This window comes from Hippichthys cyanospilos, chromosome 6, assembly GCF_059441005.1.
Source record: "Hippichthys cyanospilos isolate Australia breed blue-spotted pipefish chromosome 6, RoL_Hcya_1.0, whole genome shotgun sequence".
In the NCBI taxonomy this organism is placed as follows: domain Eukaryota; kingdom Metazoa; phylum Chordata; class Actinopteri; order Syngnathiformes; family Syngnathidae; genus Hippichthys; species Hippichthys cyanospilos.
The window spans coordinates 17,514,571-17,529,667 of record NC_142374.1 but is presented as its reverse complement, the minus strand read 5'-3'; the positions used below and the strand labels follow the sequence as shown (position 1 = coordinate 17,529,667).

Here is a 15,097-nt window from a genome sequence, read left to right as displayed (position 1 = left end):
TTTTTTTCCCGGTTTGGGCTGGAAGAAATCCCATTGCCCTATAGAGTATAAGTTGCCAAATACGGTTCCCTATAAAGCACTATACCGACTGAAATATTGAGCGTTCCTGCCGATATAATTGTGAAAATGTTATGTCACGCTTCAAGTTTGCCCGTCACGTTTGAACAAAAAGTGTCATTTTCCCAAGCACAGCTGATAAGGATTCAACGTAGGAATATTCAGTAGATTTAAGGAGAAAAAAAAAATCAAAAGCAACTTTTAGCCATAATTGAATGTCAAGCAATAATATATGTCTTGGTGTATAATTTTGGATTTTTCTTTGTTTCTGTGCATATTAGTCTTTAAGCATTTGCATGTAAATACACCTCTTATTTATCATGTTTGGGTTCTTCTATTGTTTTTTTTTTGTTTGTTTGTTTTTTTAAGCTGGATCTGGATATTTGACCAGGTGAAGAACCAAGAACTTGACATGGCCTGTAAAGTTGATTCTCTCACTATTGCTCGCACTCATCCTCTGCTGTTCACTCACCATATTTAATATTATTGATCACCTGTATAAAGGTAGCTTCTGTCTGTATAGGTAAGAGGAAAAAAAAAAACTGCTACTAAGGCCTACCCGATGAGAATATTTCTGTGTTAATCAGCTACACCATATTGTATTGATAACTCTAGTTTGCTTCCCTCATTTAGGTTTAGCTGGTATTAGGGGTGTGCTGATTTCTTTTTGTGGTGCTAGGTACGTTTGTGAACAAATTATTGATTACTAAGCCTGGCCACCCTATTAGTTGATTCATTCCACTGCATACAGTATTAATCTCGATATTAGGACTTGATTCATAGTAACGAAAGAGATAGCGGTAAATGTTTTACCCAGCCAGTACCTGTATCAGTGTGCTTGTCTTGGGATAATAAGGAGACAGTCTAAAATGCTTAATGGAAAAAAAAAGCTCAATGTTTGTCAATCCTCAACAAAATTCATGTGCACATCTCTACACGGGCTGATTTCAAACTGTGAAATTATGGACGTTAACCCTTCATTTGATAGGCACTCACTTTCGGCAAAAAACGTTTAATGTTGAAAAACTGCAACCAGTCATCACCAAAGTTTTTGTACACTTCTATTTTGGGAGATTTTAGAAACATTAACACACTTGCAGTAGGAAAAAGCTTAATGTCAAAAAATTACAACAGCTCGTCACCAAAATTGTCTGTACAACAGCACACACCTGCATTAGCGTGTGAAAATATTAAAACAATGTTTCCAGTAAATTGGAGTTTATGGACGTGAAATCTCTCAATTCATGCTCACTTTTTGCAAAAAACTCAACTGCCAATCATAACCTTAACCTGTTATAATTAGGAAAAAAAGCTGAAAAATCATGACCAATCATCACCAAAATTATTGTGTACATCTCTACTCATTGCAACTTCAATCTATGAAAATATTAGAACAATCGTACCGATCCTTGGGATTTTATGGACGTTCGTCATCACCAAAATACATGTGTTAAATCTATACTTGTGTCCACTTGTGAAAATATCTGAAAAATTCTCCCAATATTTTGGATTTCATAACGATAAACCTTTTCCTCTCAATAGACGCTCACTTGTGGCAAAACTTTAGACATTGAAAAACAACGACCAATCATTACCAAATTGTATGCACACATGTACTTGTGAAAATATTAAAACTATTGCTCAAATTTAGTGGATCTTTTGGTTATGGAAATTCCTGTTAATAAGCTATTATTCAGGGAAATCTTGGTGTCCAAAATTTACAACTAATCATCATCAAAATTATCGTGAAACTTTATACACGTGGCACTTTAAAATGTGAAAAAATTCGGAATAATCGCCCCAGTATTTCGGAGTTTATGGACAATAAACCTTTTCCTGGGTCTTAAGTGATTTCCTCTCCATAGAAAAAGCTCAGTACCCTTTGATGTCAGAAAACTGTGATGTCCTCAACAGATTTTATTCGAACATCTCCACATATGTCCACAACAACCTGAGAAAATATTGGAACCGCCCTCCCATTATTTTGGATAGTACGGATAGTTGCAACATTTTCTAAAATTTAAGTGGGCATGAAAAAAGATGTTCACCTGAATTTGGAGGAAGATTTTTTTATATTAAGCTTTTAAAATGAAGCATTTTAAACTGTCTCGAATAAGGCACTTATTTCCTTTAGCTATCTGCTAAGTACCAAGCTATTTAAGGATACTTTGTGAAAAAAAAAATGTTCAAACTGATGCAGCAGTGTTTAATTTCTCTTTGTCCGACTGTAGGTTTTAAATTAAGCAACAAGAGCATTTTGAGGCTGTAGATTTTGGCGTATTTATCTCTCTGGTGTCTGCATAGATCCTCACATGACGCAGGGAAGCGGTGCTGGGGTCAGGCAATTTGGGTTTTTGTTTTTTTGTCCATTCGGAAGGAAAAAAAAAATGTACACGAAAGGCCGTTGGAAGACGTTTTCTCTCCGCTGTAGCAAATACAAATATGCTGGCAATAATACACAGTGTATGACACTGAGTGCCTCTCGGTGTAGCAAAAGCGCATACGTGGTTTTGATTGTCCTTTTTGGGGGGTTTTGAGGTCCGTATACTGAAGTGTGTTTTGTTCCGTTTTCACATTCACAAACTTGTTTTTTTTTAAGTGCAAAAATCCATGCAGTGTTAAAGGATTTCAATGTACGGACTCATTCCTCTCACCTTTTTTGGGTTGCAAATAAAATGCTCATTTTACATACAGGTTATCTCAATAAAGTGAGTTATTTCTTTTAGGGTTTTTAACACTTAATGCATTTTGCGTTAAGTATTCTGTACATCAGGATTCTTTTCATGTTGTGTGTTCCGTGTCGGTCGTGTAATGAGAAGGTTCAAGCAGAGGTGGAGTCTTTGTTTTTTTTTTTGTTGTTGTTGTTGTTTTTTGTTTTTGTTTTATTCCAAGCAAGAGCAACGCAAATTGAGGGAAAGCTCAAATCAGCGTGTGGTTGTCACCAATTTTCAAGTCACATGTTTGCTACTGATGTTAAATTTTGGGGCCAGATGCTCATGTACCTTTTGAATCCAGCTCTTTTGAACTCTCTTTAGCAGGTAGTCAATTCACAAACGTAGTTTTGCTCCTTCTTGTCTGATGATTCTTAAATATGAAAATAAGTATTTTGATTCATTTTGTAAATACGGCTGTAAAGAAAAATAAGAAATTTAATGTTGTCTTTTAAATACTTTTCATTCTAATATGAATGTTGTTATATTGTACTTAGAAACTGTACCTTTAATATTACCTTTATTAAAAGTACATTGGACACATCGGTTTTAGATGTGCTTTATGTGCTGTTATCCCATAATAAAATTTACCGCTTGTAATGGGCTTTTTTTTTCTTGGCTGGTTTCTTGTTTTGTTTCTTCAATTTTCCATTTTCTCACATTTTAATGTTTTTGTTGTTTTTTTTCTTTGTTTTGTTTTGTTGCTTTATACACAAAACACTTTGGGGGGGATGAATAACATGAAATCAGACTAAAGATTTTTATTTTGAAGTGTAATCACTAAATATAACAAATTTGTGTAAAAAAAAAAAGATTACTTTCTTTTGCGTAATAATTTTACTGATTAGTTAAAATCGTGTTGGAAATTAAGGGTGCAACTAACTAACACTTAAAATGATCACATTTCACTTAATTGGTCCAAAATGTATCTACACAAAAGTGATTCTAAAATATGTTTTGTAAGCTCTGGCTACTAGAATAAAAAACACTGACTGTGTAAGTACATATCAGTTGTATTTAACTCTGAAGAAAAATTCTAGATATGTACATTTTTAAATATTTAGGCTGGAAAAAAAATATTTATAAACATTCTCGTGAAACCATTTGAATACACTCTATTTTCCTATATGTCTGTATTACGGCACATTTGTTCAAACTGCCAGACAACACTGTGACTTAAAACGGAATATATATTTTATTATATATTTTTAGGAATTAAGAAGCATGTTTTTGATGAACACAGGTTATATACACTATTGTGTGTATTTATAACTGATCGTTATGGGGCTACTTGGAAAGTTGAGAAAGAAATTGGTCATTTGGTATATTTCAATATACATAATATAATAACTTAAAATACGTGTTTTTGTATATCTATATAAAAAGGAGTAAAACAAGTTTTTTTGCGTAACATGTCAATCAAGTAGTGCAGAAACTGACCATGGAATACAGTGCGATTTTGCCAAAATCCGCTGGAGGGAAGCACTGTGCGCGGAGCAGCAAAAGTCGACATCGTTGCCTCAGTAGAAGAAAAACACCCGCACACGCGTTAGCATACAGTTGAGTTTGCCAGTTGGCTAAGTGGCTCAGGCTTCATGTGCTCTTCCAAACCAGTGGCAGTGGACCTGGAATGGTGAGTAAATATTGACGAGTCATATTCGGCAGATTTTTACATTTTGTTGTGCTGGATGTCATTACATCTGACACTCTGCCGTACCTTTGAAATCGGTGCTTATTCACATCATCCGAATTCGATGATGCTGTTACGTTAGCAAAACATACCTCAAAGATGAAGTAGTCATAAATTGTACCAAGCAAAATTATACTAATTTTTAAATGTGACTCACATACGGTGCCAGTCAAAAGCTTGGAAACTATTCAAATTTAAATGGTCTAAAACGCATGACGAGGATGTGCAATTCAAGCTTAACTTGAAAATAGACAGTTGTGAACTAAAAGTCATCCAGGTCTTAAGGCATAATCAATTCGAATATAAATATTAAAGGGATACTAAACTTATTTGGATATCTTCATCAGTTGTTAATATTTTGTTTGTTTTTACACTATTATTTTTTTCTTGTTGTATTGACTCCTTTAAAAACACATTTTGCAACTTGCTGTCAAATTAAAATGACGTCACGCAGACTCAGGCCTTGGGTAATCACGCCCCAACTTGCAAAAGTGACATGACCAAAGTGGGGGGAAAAAAAAGGTGAGCCACGATTAGTTATTACCTTAGATTTGAGCGCAGGGGATGTCATCTTTAGTCAACGGCAAGCGAAAAACAAAAAGTGTTTTTAAAGATGTTACTTGCACATGAAAAAATAATGTAGTTATCATATTAACCATAGATATTTTTTTCTGGCTATCCTTTTTAATTTTGCATTAAAGAACAGAATATGAAATACACTAATACACATTTCTTCAAGGGAGGACCCCCCTGTATCCGATGCACCCTTCTTCACCAAAGACGCTTACGATCAATATTCCCTTGCGCCCAGCACGAGAGAGCTTTGGGCTTCGCTACAAAGGTATGCCTTGAATCAACTAATGATCTCAATTCTGTCAACTTGTTCATTCATATAAAAGATTCAAACCAAACAGGAGTGTCCCAAAGTCTGATTTGAACTTGGAGAATATTTACCTATTTACATTTTTGACGTCTATTGTTGTCATTGGCAGCAAATGTGTTAATTAAATGTCAGTAGCTACACTGTCCAAAACCCTTGGCTGTAGATAGCTTTTTGTTTCCCAACCATTTTTCTCTTTTTATCCAAGTCCTTCTGAGAATGGCAGCAACAAATCCGAGTGTTCCGCTCATTGCGGACCAAAATCTGCTACCAAAGATGTTGAGCCGTCTCAAGCTGGCATTAACGGCACCAAAGATGAGTCCTGCTGGGACAGCATGGACACTGATGCGTCCTCCGCAAACATTTCTATGGAATCTCCAGAGGGCTGTAAAAATCCCCCCAGAGCTCACGTGCAGCCCGAGCAGGTCAAGAGTGAGGCCGAGGATGATTTCCCCCGACCGAGAATTCCCTACCCGTGCGTCTCCAGCCTATCTCGCCAAGAGCAGAGCGCATATCTCGGCTTTTTGTGCAGTAAAAAACCGAGGGATCCTCCCCAGGTGAGGCTAATCTCCTTTAACAGTTCTCTTCATCAGGCTAATCCTTGCTTGCATTTATCGACTTGAGAGTTACGCTAATATTTCAGCACCTGAAAGCCCGAGTAGACCAAGAGGTGATGCAATTTCAGAGGTACTTGCAGGATGCGGCCAAAATATGTGCGGACGACTACAATTTCATATCACAGGGAGCGCTGCAGTATGCAGAGGTACTTCCGTGACTTGTTTACTTTTTTGTTGTTTTATGTATTTCAAGAAAAAAAACAAAAATGATTCTTCCCTTAGGAATATTTGAGCGCACGCTTGGAATGTATCCAAGCATTACCTCAGCTTTATCAGATATGCGAGATGACCAGTTTGACCGGCGGAACGTTCAACCCGGGACTGTCTCTTACCTTTGAAAAGCAGCTTGTTGTCATGGTAATGAATTCTCACTGAGGCCGCGCCAGCCATTTTTGGAGCCGTTTGCTCTGCTGTGGTTTTAACTTCAACTTGAGTCAATTGAATTGCAAAGCCCTCTTTTTTTTATGTTGTTTCATTTTCTTTATTTCCGTATTTGGACACCCCCCCCCCCTCCCTTTTTTTTATCTCCCCAGGGCAGTGTGGATATCACAAGCTGCGTGGTAATGCATGCTGATGCACAGCTTGCAACGGATTATCAAAGTGTTTCATCAGAAAGTCCTCCAGCCAAAAAAGCTAAGGACATGCACGCTGTAAGCAATTGTTTCACTTTTTTTAATTACCCTGATAAAGTAAAGCACAAAGATTCTTTTTGAGACTGCAAGAGTGGGGATTCATGTCCGCGGGTCTTAAGTGGCTTTATTTTGGCTGTGGCAATTTTCCAAAAAGACACCAGGGGGTGTCAAAGTCTTCCTTTCACTAAATCTTTTTTTGCTGCTCTGCAGGCAATCGGCAGTGACCAGAATGCAGAGAAGCTGTGTGCGCATTATGAGCCACACGTATGTCTCACCCGAGATGCCTTGGTCACACTTCTGGACAACCATGGCCCTGACTTTGCTCAAAAATGGGAACTTCCTGTATGCATCAACATAAACAATGGCAAAGGTGCGGCACTAATTTGTGATTTTTGGAGTTGAGATGTGGGGGCAAGAACTCAGGGGGCCCACGGTTGATGCAGTTTATTTTCTTAAAATTTAGAATGTGCTATCACAGTTCACATTCTAGTACCAACGAGTCTAATGCAGTAGAAAAGTCATAATTACACTATTTATTTGTATGCAAAACTCATTTGGAAAATGAGCAACTAAAAACCAGCAACTGCCAGAAACGAAATCATTTTGAAGGGAAAGTTAGGTAAAAAAAAAATATGCAATGATGTAATGCTATATGTTATGTATCGTAATGATAATGTAAGCACCTCCACTGGCTAAATATGACATTCAGGATATTATTGCCTTTGCGGAATATGAATTAAGCATAAAATGCAATATTTTCTGGGGCGGCCATTTTGTCACTCGCTGTCAAGATACCCGCCCCCTGAAAATGACTCATGTCTGCTCTTTGAAATCCTCCATTTCAGGATATTATCTTGACTCGTGATTGCAATCTGTCATAAAATGTTGTATGAACTCTCTCCACAGGTGTGAGTCAGAAGAAGACTGTTTACATCGAATCACCTCTAATAGACAGTGAAATAACGGTGAAACAAAAGAGTCTCATCTACCATGAGGAGAGTTTGAAGCTTTCCTTTAAAAAAACTGGACAAAGAAATGTGTCACAGTTAATGACAGAACTCGCTGTGGATGATCGGGAAGCCTCGTCGGTATTTATGAAGCTGACATTTATTATGTCGCATGTTTCATGCTTATCAGTGACACCTCCTAATTGTTTCTAGGAAGTCTCCCAAAGAAACATTATCTCCTGCGATGACCTCGACTTTGGGGTGGATCTCACCGACTTGGAGACTTTTGGAGAATCGCCTCTAACGGGAGAGCAGAAGACGCAAAACAAGCGACTCAAACGTGTTGGGAGTGCCAGTCCGCCACTTGCAAGCAAGGCGAAGCGGCTCGCTAATCCTCTCGGCCGAAGTTTCCAAGAGGAGATGCGCAGCTCCGTGACAGATCTTAAGCATTACCCGGCGACGGAGCAGATGATGCCGACGGTTGTCGGGGAAGCCCGCCAAACGGCAACAAACGCGGCGTATGAGCCTAATGGCGAAAGTGAGAAAGAACTGTCAGGTACAGAAGACTTAGAAGATGACAGACTGATCATCGATGATGCCGTGTCACCGTCTCAAGCCGCGGCGCCCACCTCGTTTCCCACCGACCCCTCCTCCGAGTCTGTCACCTCATCATCGCCCTCCCCTAAAAAAGGGACAGCAAGGAAGCGAGCGTCCAAACGAGCAAATGCCCCCGCCGACCAGCTGGGGGAGATCTTGCGCATGCAGACGGCCATGTTCAGCACGGCCGCTGACAAAGCCGGCAAAGGCCCCGCCCTGTCCCAGGAGATTGTCGCACCCGGCCGATGTGTGGAAACGCCGCGTCACACCCTCCCGCTATCACTAGTGAAACCATGTGTCACCTCTTACTTGGAAAGAAGCCGGCACCAGAGTGGAGAAACCTCACCTGCTATGCCTGCGACCCAAACCAACTCCCCAGAGAAAAAAAGTTAGCATCAAGCTGCTCTTTGCTAGATTTTGGGGCACTAGGGTCTCCTAAAAATCTTCAAATAATCCTTAAGGGCCCTCTCCTACGAACGGGTGAACAATTGCTCTTGAGACATTTTAAAACAACCTGGTTTTTTTTGAGTGTGTGTTCATCTTGTTTTTTGTGTCGCAAGAAATTTTCAAAGACGCTCAAAATGTCACACGAAAAACAATCGAAGATTGTTATAGAATGTCTTGAGAACAATTTTGAACAATTTTACAAATACATTGAGAGACTGCAGATTTGGAAAAACTGCAGATTCTCATATGCATATATTTTTCTTCACTTTATTCATTTATTGTTCTGTTGCTTTTTTAAATCATAAATGCATTTTTTCTTAATTTTGGTTTTAAAAATAATAATTGCTAGTTGTCGGCCCATTCCCCATCTTACATTGAAAGTCACTCTCAAGTAAAAATATATGTTTTGTAAATTCAACCCAAGGCAAGGACGTGTTGTGAACCATGCATAAATTGAACCTTTAAAAAAATCAAATACAGTAGGTCCTGCTGGATTTAAAAAATAAATAAATAAAAAAGCCATACTCACGGTGGCAGCTTATAATTAGGCATTCTAAAATGGCCATACCTGTACAAAATTTCAGCCAGGGCCACAGGCTAACTGTTCATTCAGATCTTTTTTTTTTTTCCCCTCCCAACTAGCTCTTTCACCTCCTCTCTGTAAAGTATTATGTAATAACTTTGTAAGTTATGGAACTGCTGTTATCCATTGTTTGAACTTTAACACTGATTCAATTTCAGACCAACAACAACAGTAAAATGACTAACAGAAAATAAATAAAAGTTTTGTCTTAAATACATTTCAGAAGGTAAACAATTCTAAAATATTAAATACATCAGTTTTGTACCTAAAAATAAATACAACTACTGTGAATCGCGAGTATAATCGATTTTGAGTCGTTTGTACTTATTATTAATACATGATTTGCACTTTCCACTGCGCCTCACAGAACTACTGTCTCAGGAGCTGCAGGATAGCACCGAGGACCAACAAGACTACACGTCCCCTGAGAGCGGCAACCTGCTGTACAAGCTCTTCAGTCTCCAAGACCTTCTCGTCATAGTGCGCAGCTCGGTGTCTGTAGCTCAAGCCAGGAAAGGCATGAAAAACTCAAGTGAGGTATGCATGTCCAAATATGGATGGACATATTCATGCGTTTTAGGCTGATTGTGCTCATTGTCTTTTGAAACAGTTTGTGCCAGTGCACGTTTTGCCCAAACTAAACTACCAGCTGTGTCACGGAGTCGAGTGCCTAAGTAGCAGCGAGGCTTGCCAACTGTGGACGGAGACGGCGCTTCACTCCAGTACAGTTTCGTTCATAGGTAAAAAAAAAAAAAAAAAGTCATGTATTTGGCTTCTTTAAAAAAAATATCTGGGGTGGTTTCGTTCCTGTGGAATATTCAGCTGTGTTTTCATTTTCTATAATTACTTGAATGTTTCTTGATTTTTTTTTTTCCCCTCACATTGAAATAACCAAGTGGATTCTCCCACATAAACCAATAGAATAGTCTTTAGATGACTCATCAGCTCCTCCCTCTGCAGTCTGACTCAAGTCTACTCCGTTGCCTTAACAACAGCCACTGCCTTCACACAACCTAAGACCTCAAGAAAAATGCAACCTTGTACAAGCTCAAGTCTTTGATTTGTGTACTTGCTCATCACATGATTTGGTTTACATTATGAAATCTTGCAGTTATTGGGCATTTTTAGTATTTGAATATCAAGTATTTAGATCAAAATACACAAAAAAATGTTGTTTTCTGATGAAAAACAATTGTAAACGCAGAAGATAAAATGACACATTTCTGCTTAATTATGAATGACCAGCTTTCAGAAATTTTGAAGATCAACATTTTTTTTTTTTTTGGTACCTAAATTTAAACTGCTTTAGCAAAACATTACTTTCCTCCTTTTCCTCTTCCAAATCTCTCCCCATAAATTTTGGTCTACGAGAGAAATTTGCGGGCTGAAACAGCACATTTTAGTCAGCATGGTTTGTTAAAAAGTGATCAGTAGAAACGGCAACTGTGTCAGGCTGTCATCGTCAAAGTGTGTAGAGTCATTGTCTATCACGCCAACCTACTGTATATGGAGCCCTGCTAGCTAGCGGCTAGTTTATGTTAGATGCAAGCCATAAAAGAGCCAGAGTCACCGGTATGGTCATAGGTGCCCCATGTAATGTTAATGACCTGAAAAGGTGATTGAATGTGATATTACAACAATGTTGTGTTGGTTGTATCGGGTAAGTAGGGTTGCAGCAGAAACACTAGTTATTTTGCCCCAACAGGCTCCCATGAGCAATTTCAAAATAAAAGCTTACCAAGGCAGTAGTGTCCAGAAAGTATTTGTTAAACTATGGTTTATTTTGATATTGATATTTTCACCGCATTTCCAGCAAAGTATTAACAATTTTGCTGCGATGTGATCAACTTGACATTTTTTCTGGCACATAGACTAAAAGCGGGTATCCAGAGCAAGAAAAAATTGGCCCTTGTATTTATTTTTTTTCACCCAGGTTTTCAAATCATTCTGGGACTCGTTTCAGTCCTGCTTTCAACATGTTGTATAAAGTAAATCTTGAGGTCAGGGTTATCGCGCCCATTGCAAAAACATGGGTGTGACCATTGAAAACTTTGCTCGATAACGCATATTTTTAGACAACCTCTTCATATTCCTACAGACTCCGTCTGACGCGTCAGGGTGTACGAGCTAAATTGAAAAAATAAAGGCTTACGTAACTGCCCCAGCTGATACAAGAGTTCCCTCTTTGTGGCTGATGGCTCATCATGTGGTCATCTATGAGTCTATTTGGGGTTTTAATTCAGTACATGAGGGAGGATTTTGTTGAAAACGTACAGGACGTGAGAAAAGACACGGCCAGTATCACTCGCTACACGCTCAGGCAAAGCGCAGCAGATGCCGGCGTTGATTGAAAAACGCTTGTTGTCTGCCCTCATTAGCCTCCTCTCTATCCTTTGCTTTTTGTGTAGCTCACATCAATCCACACACTTCTAAAGTGGCGCTGCTCAGAAGGCTGCCTGATGTGTGGAGACACAACATCTCTTGCGGCTTCAAGTGAGTTGTCGGCCTCGCTAGATGATTAAGATGGGATTTCAGGATAAATCTCATCATGCAAGCGGATTTTTTAATCAGCCATCGGTTTTGTCAACCGATGTCCAAATCAGCGCGATGACGCACGTGCTTATTTTTGTTCACAGCCCAGTGAAGTCACTGAACATTCTGCACCACCTTTTGAAGAAGCTGACGAAGTAAGTTGCCAACGGCACAAAGACAACAAACGCTCGGCCGCGCTCCTCCTCGTTATTTCTTTGCCTTCTGAATCATTGTAGCATTTAGGATTGACCGTTCTCGACCACGTGCAAGCAGACTGCAACGTTTGATTCATTTAGCAACAAGTGAGAGGCTGATTTGACCTTTTTGCATTGGCCACCATATCACAAGTATTTTGAATCTGAAAGCATGTGCTCTGAAGTCACATCAGTTTCCGCTAATTGGAATAAAGAAATAATCCACTTCATTCCAGTTGAAGATGGCTGGCAGACTCTTAACTGAGCGTAATAGATAGGAAATATTGGCCCGTTGTTGGCAAGTGCTCATCATTTTCATTATGCTTATTATCATAGCCAATATGCCTTCAGCGCTATACTATTTATGCTTTGGTAAAATGCATTTGTGAATGTAATTCATATTTAATGAAATGAACGGGCCTTATTGTACTGATGGCCAGACACCTTCCCGAGTGCCAAAGTGTATCTTTACCTTTACTATCTGTGGCATCACAAAAGCCCCCCCCCCCCCCCCCCCCCCCCAAAAAAAAAAAGCAAAACACACTTGCCGAGTTCATCTGTAAAAGTCACAAAATATTAACTGATACCTGGCGTCATGATTTACTTAACGTTTTAGTTTTGATTTTTAGGGCATTTTTTGTTTGTTTTGTTTTTGCAGAAAAAGTTTAATTTCAGATTAAGAACATGGGTGCTTCTGTCTTTGGAGTTTTCACTGTTTACAGTTAAAAAATTGGACTAAGAACCCCCCGTATATATATATATATATATATATATATATATATATATATATATATATATAAAAACATAATCATATATATATATAAAACATAATCTGTTTTATTCGTTTATTCTTCATTTTACTTCTTTTTTACATGTTTTATTTTTTTATTCCCCTGCTGAAAATTGCATATTTAATGACAAAGCAGATTCATATAAAACTTAGCAAATTAAAGGCAGACATCGTTTTGCAAAAGCATCACTAACACAATTCGGCAATAAGTTACTTCATGTTCAATTCATGTGCTTTCCATTTAAAAAGAAAATATACTCTTCCCGCTATGTCATTAATATGCATTAATCAACATTAAATTAGATCTGCCAATACCCGCAGAAACTCTTAAAATCTCACACCCTAAACGTGCCTCCATTCGAGAACTACCGGTCCAAACGTTCCGTTTCGAACCGATGAAGAACCTCAGGTTTAGAATTGTGACATTTGTCTGCCTACACGTTTGTGTTGCACAACTACTTCACAAATAGACACACCGCGTTCTACAGTTGACATTCCACTCACCAGAAGACTTTACGCTGAGACACTCCTTCTATGACGCAATGTGTTTGCAGAATGGAAGAAGGCCAATACCTGATCACCCACAAACCATGGGAGCCTTTTGTGACCCTTTTAAAAGCGTCCGACGGGAAAGCCTCCCGAACCGCCTACGACTTGCGCCAAGTCCACTGCGGCCTACCCCGGACCCCCGCCGATGGCCCCGTGCCCTGGATACCCGTGGACCCCACGGTGGCCATGCCCTTCCACAAGAAGCGCGGCCGCGTCCCCTGCACATTCCCGCCGCAGTGTGCGCCACAGGTGAAAAAAATGCAGAACCAATCGAACGCTCGCAGCCAAGTACTTCTGAGACTGGCTGAACCTGTGCCAACACTGCATGCCTGTTAGCGCGCAACCAACAAGCAGGACAATAGAGCACGCTTCGCTGTAGCAGACAACTCGGTGACATTCATGACATGCCTGACTAAAAGTCGCTGCCGTTAAAGGGGAAGTCGAGTCAAAAATGCCCGATATAAGTATCTGTTCTAGTTTAACCCTTGGGCAGCATTTTGTCCAATTCGTTGATCAATGCATCAAAGTTATTTCGCAATAAAGGGAAAGTATTGAAAGAAGACACTAGTGAGCTGGATTTTCACCCAGATGGTGAAAACAAAGTTCAAAGTTCAACAAAGTTCAACCACTTAGTTATCACACTACCAGGAGAGTGTTATTCCTCAGCTAAAATACTGCAAATATGATGTGGAAGAAAACGACCCAAAAATGGTCAAAATACTGCACGAGGGTTAAATATGGCATTCGGATTACTATTGTGTTTGTTGAAGAATAAATTAAGCAGCGGAATCTACCTGTTTTTAATCCATCCCAGGGCGAACATTTTGCCACTTGCTGTTGACTGAAAATGACACCACAGTTGCTCAGGAGGGGAATGCTGCTCGTTTGTTTAGGTCATGTGACCTTCAGAAGTTGAGCTGTGATTGGTTGGAAGCTGAGACCTAGCCAACTGTGACATCATTTGATGTCTACAGCAACTGGCAAAAATGGCCACCACCTGAAATTGTTCTAAACAAGTGAATTTTGCTGCTTAATTCATATTTCACAAAGGAACACATTTATTCGTCATATTCAGCAGTAAAAAAAAAAATCTATGATTTCTACTAAATTATTTTTAATGTTGAAGACTACCTTTGAAAAGTAGATTTTTTTTCGACTTTCTGTTGACTGAATTTGACTTCACACACTCAAGGCTTATGTTTTCTGGGTTTGGTCATGTGACAATCACAAGCTGAGCCGTGATTGGCCATTACTTATGCCTTGAGCACGTGATGTCATTTTCAGCCGAAAGCACGTGACAAAATACGTTTTTAAAGGTGTTTATTGCGCGTAAAAAACAATGGAATCATTAAATTACAGAAGAACATTTCTTCTGTGAAATAGCAGACTAAATCCGTTATTCACTGCAACTCATACATTTTTATTCTTCAATATATGCCAGTTACTTAAAATGACAAATACAATAATTGACTCATTTACTGCTAGTACAGTAAAAAGAGATCCTTGACGCAGTAAATAAATTAATTATACTAATTTTGTATTACTATTTGAATAGGGTTAAATAACTTCAGTACCCTTTTAATCACAATTATGCTTTCAGCTTGTGTTGTCACAGTGAACATATTTTAGGGAGCACTTTTGATTCCTAAGTGTGCTCATCTTAAAAAGTGCTTGTCATGTTGCACTGTGCTTCTTGCAGCAGGATTCAGTAGCTGGAAATGCTGCAGGCCCGCCCAAACCGGGAGGGAAGAAGAAGAAGAAGAAAAAGAAAAACAACCGCTCAGCCAATCGCAACAGATACATTCAAAATCTCATTGAACAATCAGTTTAATATCACGCATGACTTTTACATGCGAGGTATTGATCTTTTG

General features: G+C 39.0%; 1 protein-coding gene and 1 long non-coding RNA gene across 3 annotated transcripts in view; one reads left to right on the top strand and one right to left on the bottom strand.

The window, feature by feature from the left end:
* The window catches only part of LOC148422513 (uncharacterized), a 45,466-nt gene extending 31,377 nt beyond the window's left edge, over nucleotides 1-14,089 (bottom strand). The window contains exon 1 of the long non-coding RNA XR_015865797.1: nucleotides 14,021-14,089. This is a non-coding gene — a long non-coding RNA (uncharacterized LOC148422513). The remainder of the gene's footprint in view (nucleotides 1-14,020) is intronic.
* Nucleotides 4,305-15,074, top strand: ice2 (interactor of little elongator complex ELL subunit 2). 2 transcript variants are annotated; one of them, XM_088416238.1, is made up of 15 exons: nucleotides 4,305-4,401; nucleotides 5,198-5,299; nucleotides 5,547-5,895; nucleotides 5,982-6,101; nucleotides 6,178-6,312; nucleotides 6,489-6,605; nucleotides 6,798-6,957; nucleotides 7,494-7,675; nucleotides 7,748-8,519; nucleotides 9,529-9,698; nucleotides 9,772-9,901; nucleotides 11,570-11,654; nucleotides 11,798-11,848; nucleotides 13,232-13,475; nucleotides 14,929-15,074. In XM_088416238.1, exons 1-15 carry the CDS (start codon nucleotides 4,364-4,366, stop codon nucleotides 15,055-15,057), a joined length of 2,784 nt encoding a protein of 927 aa, XP_088272364.1. In that variant the 5' UTR covers nucleotides 4,305-4,363; the 3' UTR covers nucleotides 15,058-15,074. The 2 variants fall into 2 exon arrangements, with proteins under 2 accessions (XP_088272364.1, XP_088272363.1); XM_088416237.1 differs by having other exon boundaries at nucleotides 14,926-15,073.
* The last annotated feature ends 23 nt before the right edge of the window (nucleotides 15,075-15,097 follow it).

Bases quoted from the DNA above. Each gene is read 5' to 3' on its own strand.
- ice2 (XM_088416237.1), top strand. From the start codon at position 4,364: ATGTGCTCTTCCAAACCAGTGGCAGTGGACCTGGAATG. The intron at 6,606-6,797 runs GTAAGCAATTGT...GCTGCTCTGCAG, and splicing joins AAGCTAAGGACATGCACGCT to GCAATCGGCAGTGACCAGAA. The intron at 7,676-7,747 runs GTATTTATGAAG...AATTGTTTCTAG, and splicing joins ATGATCGGGAAGCCTCGTCG to GAAGTCTCCCAAAGAAACAT.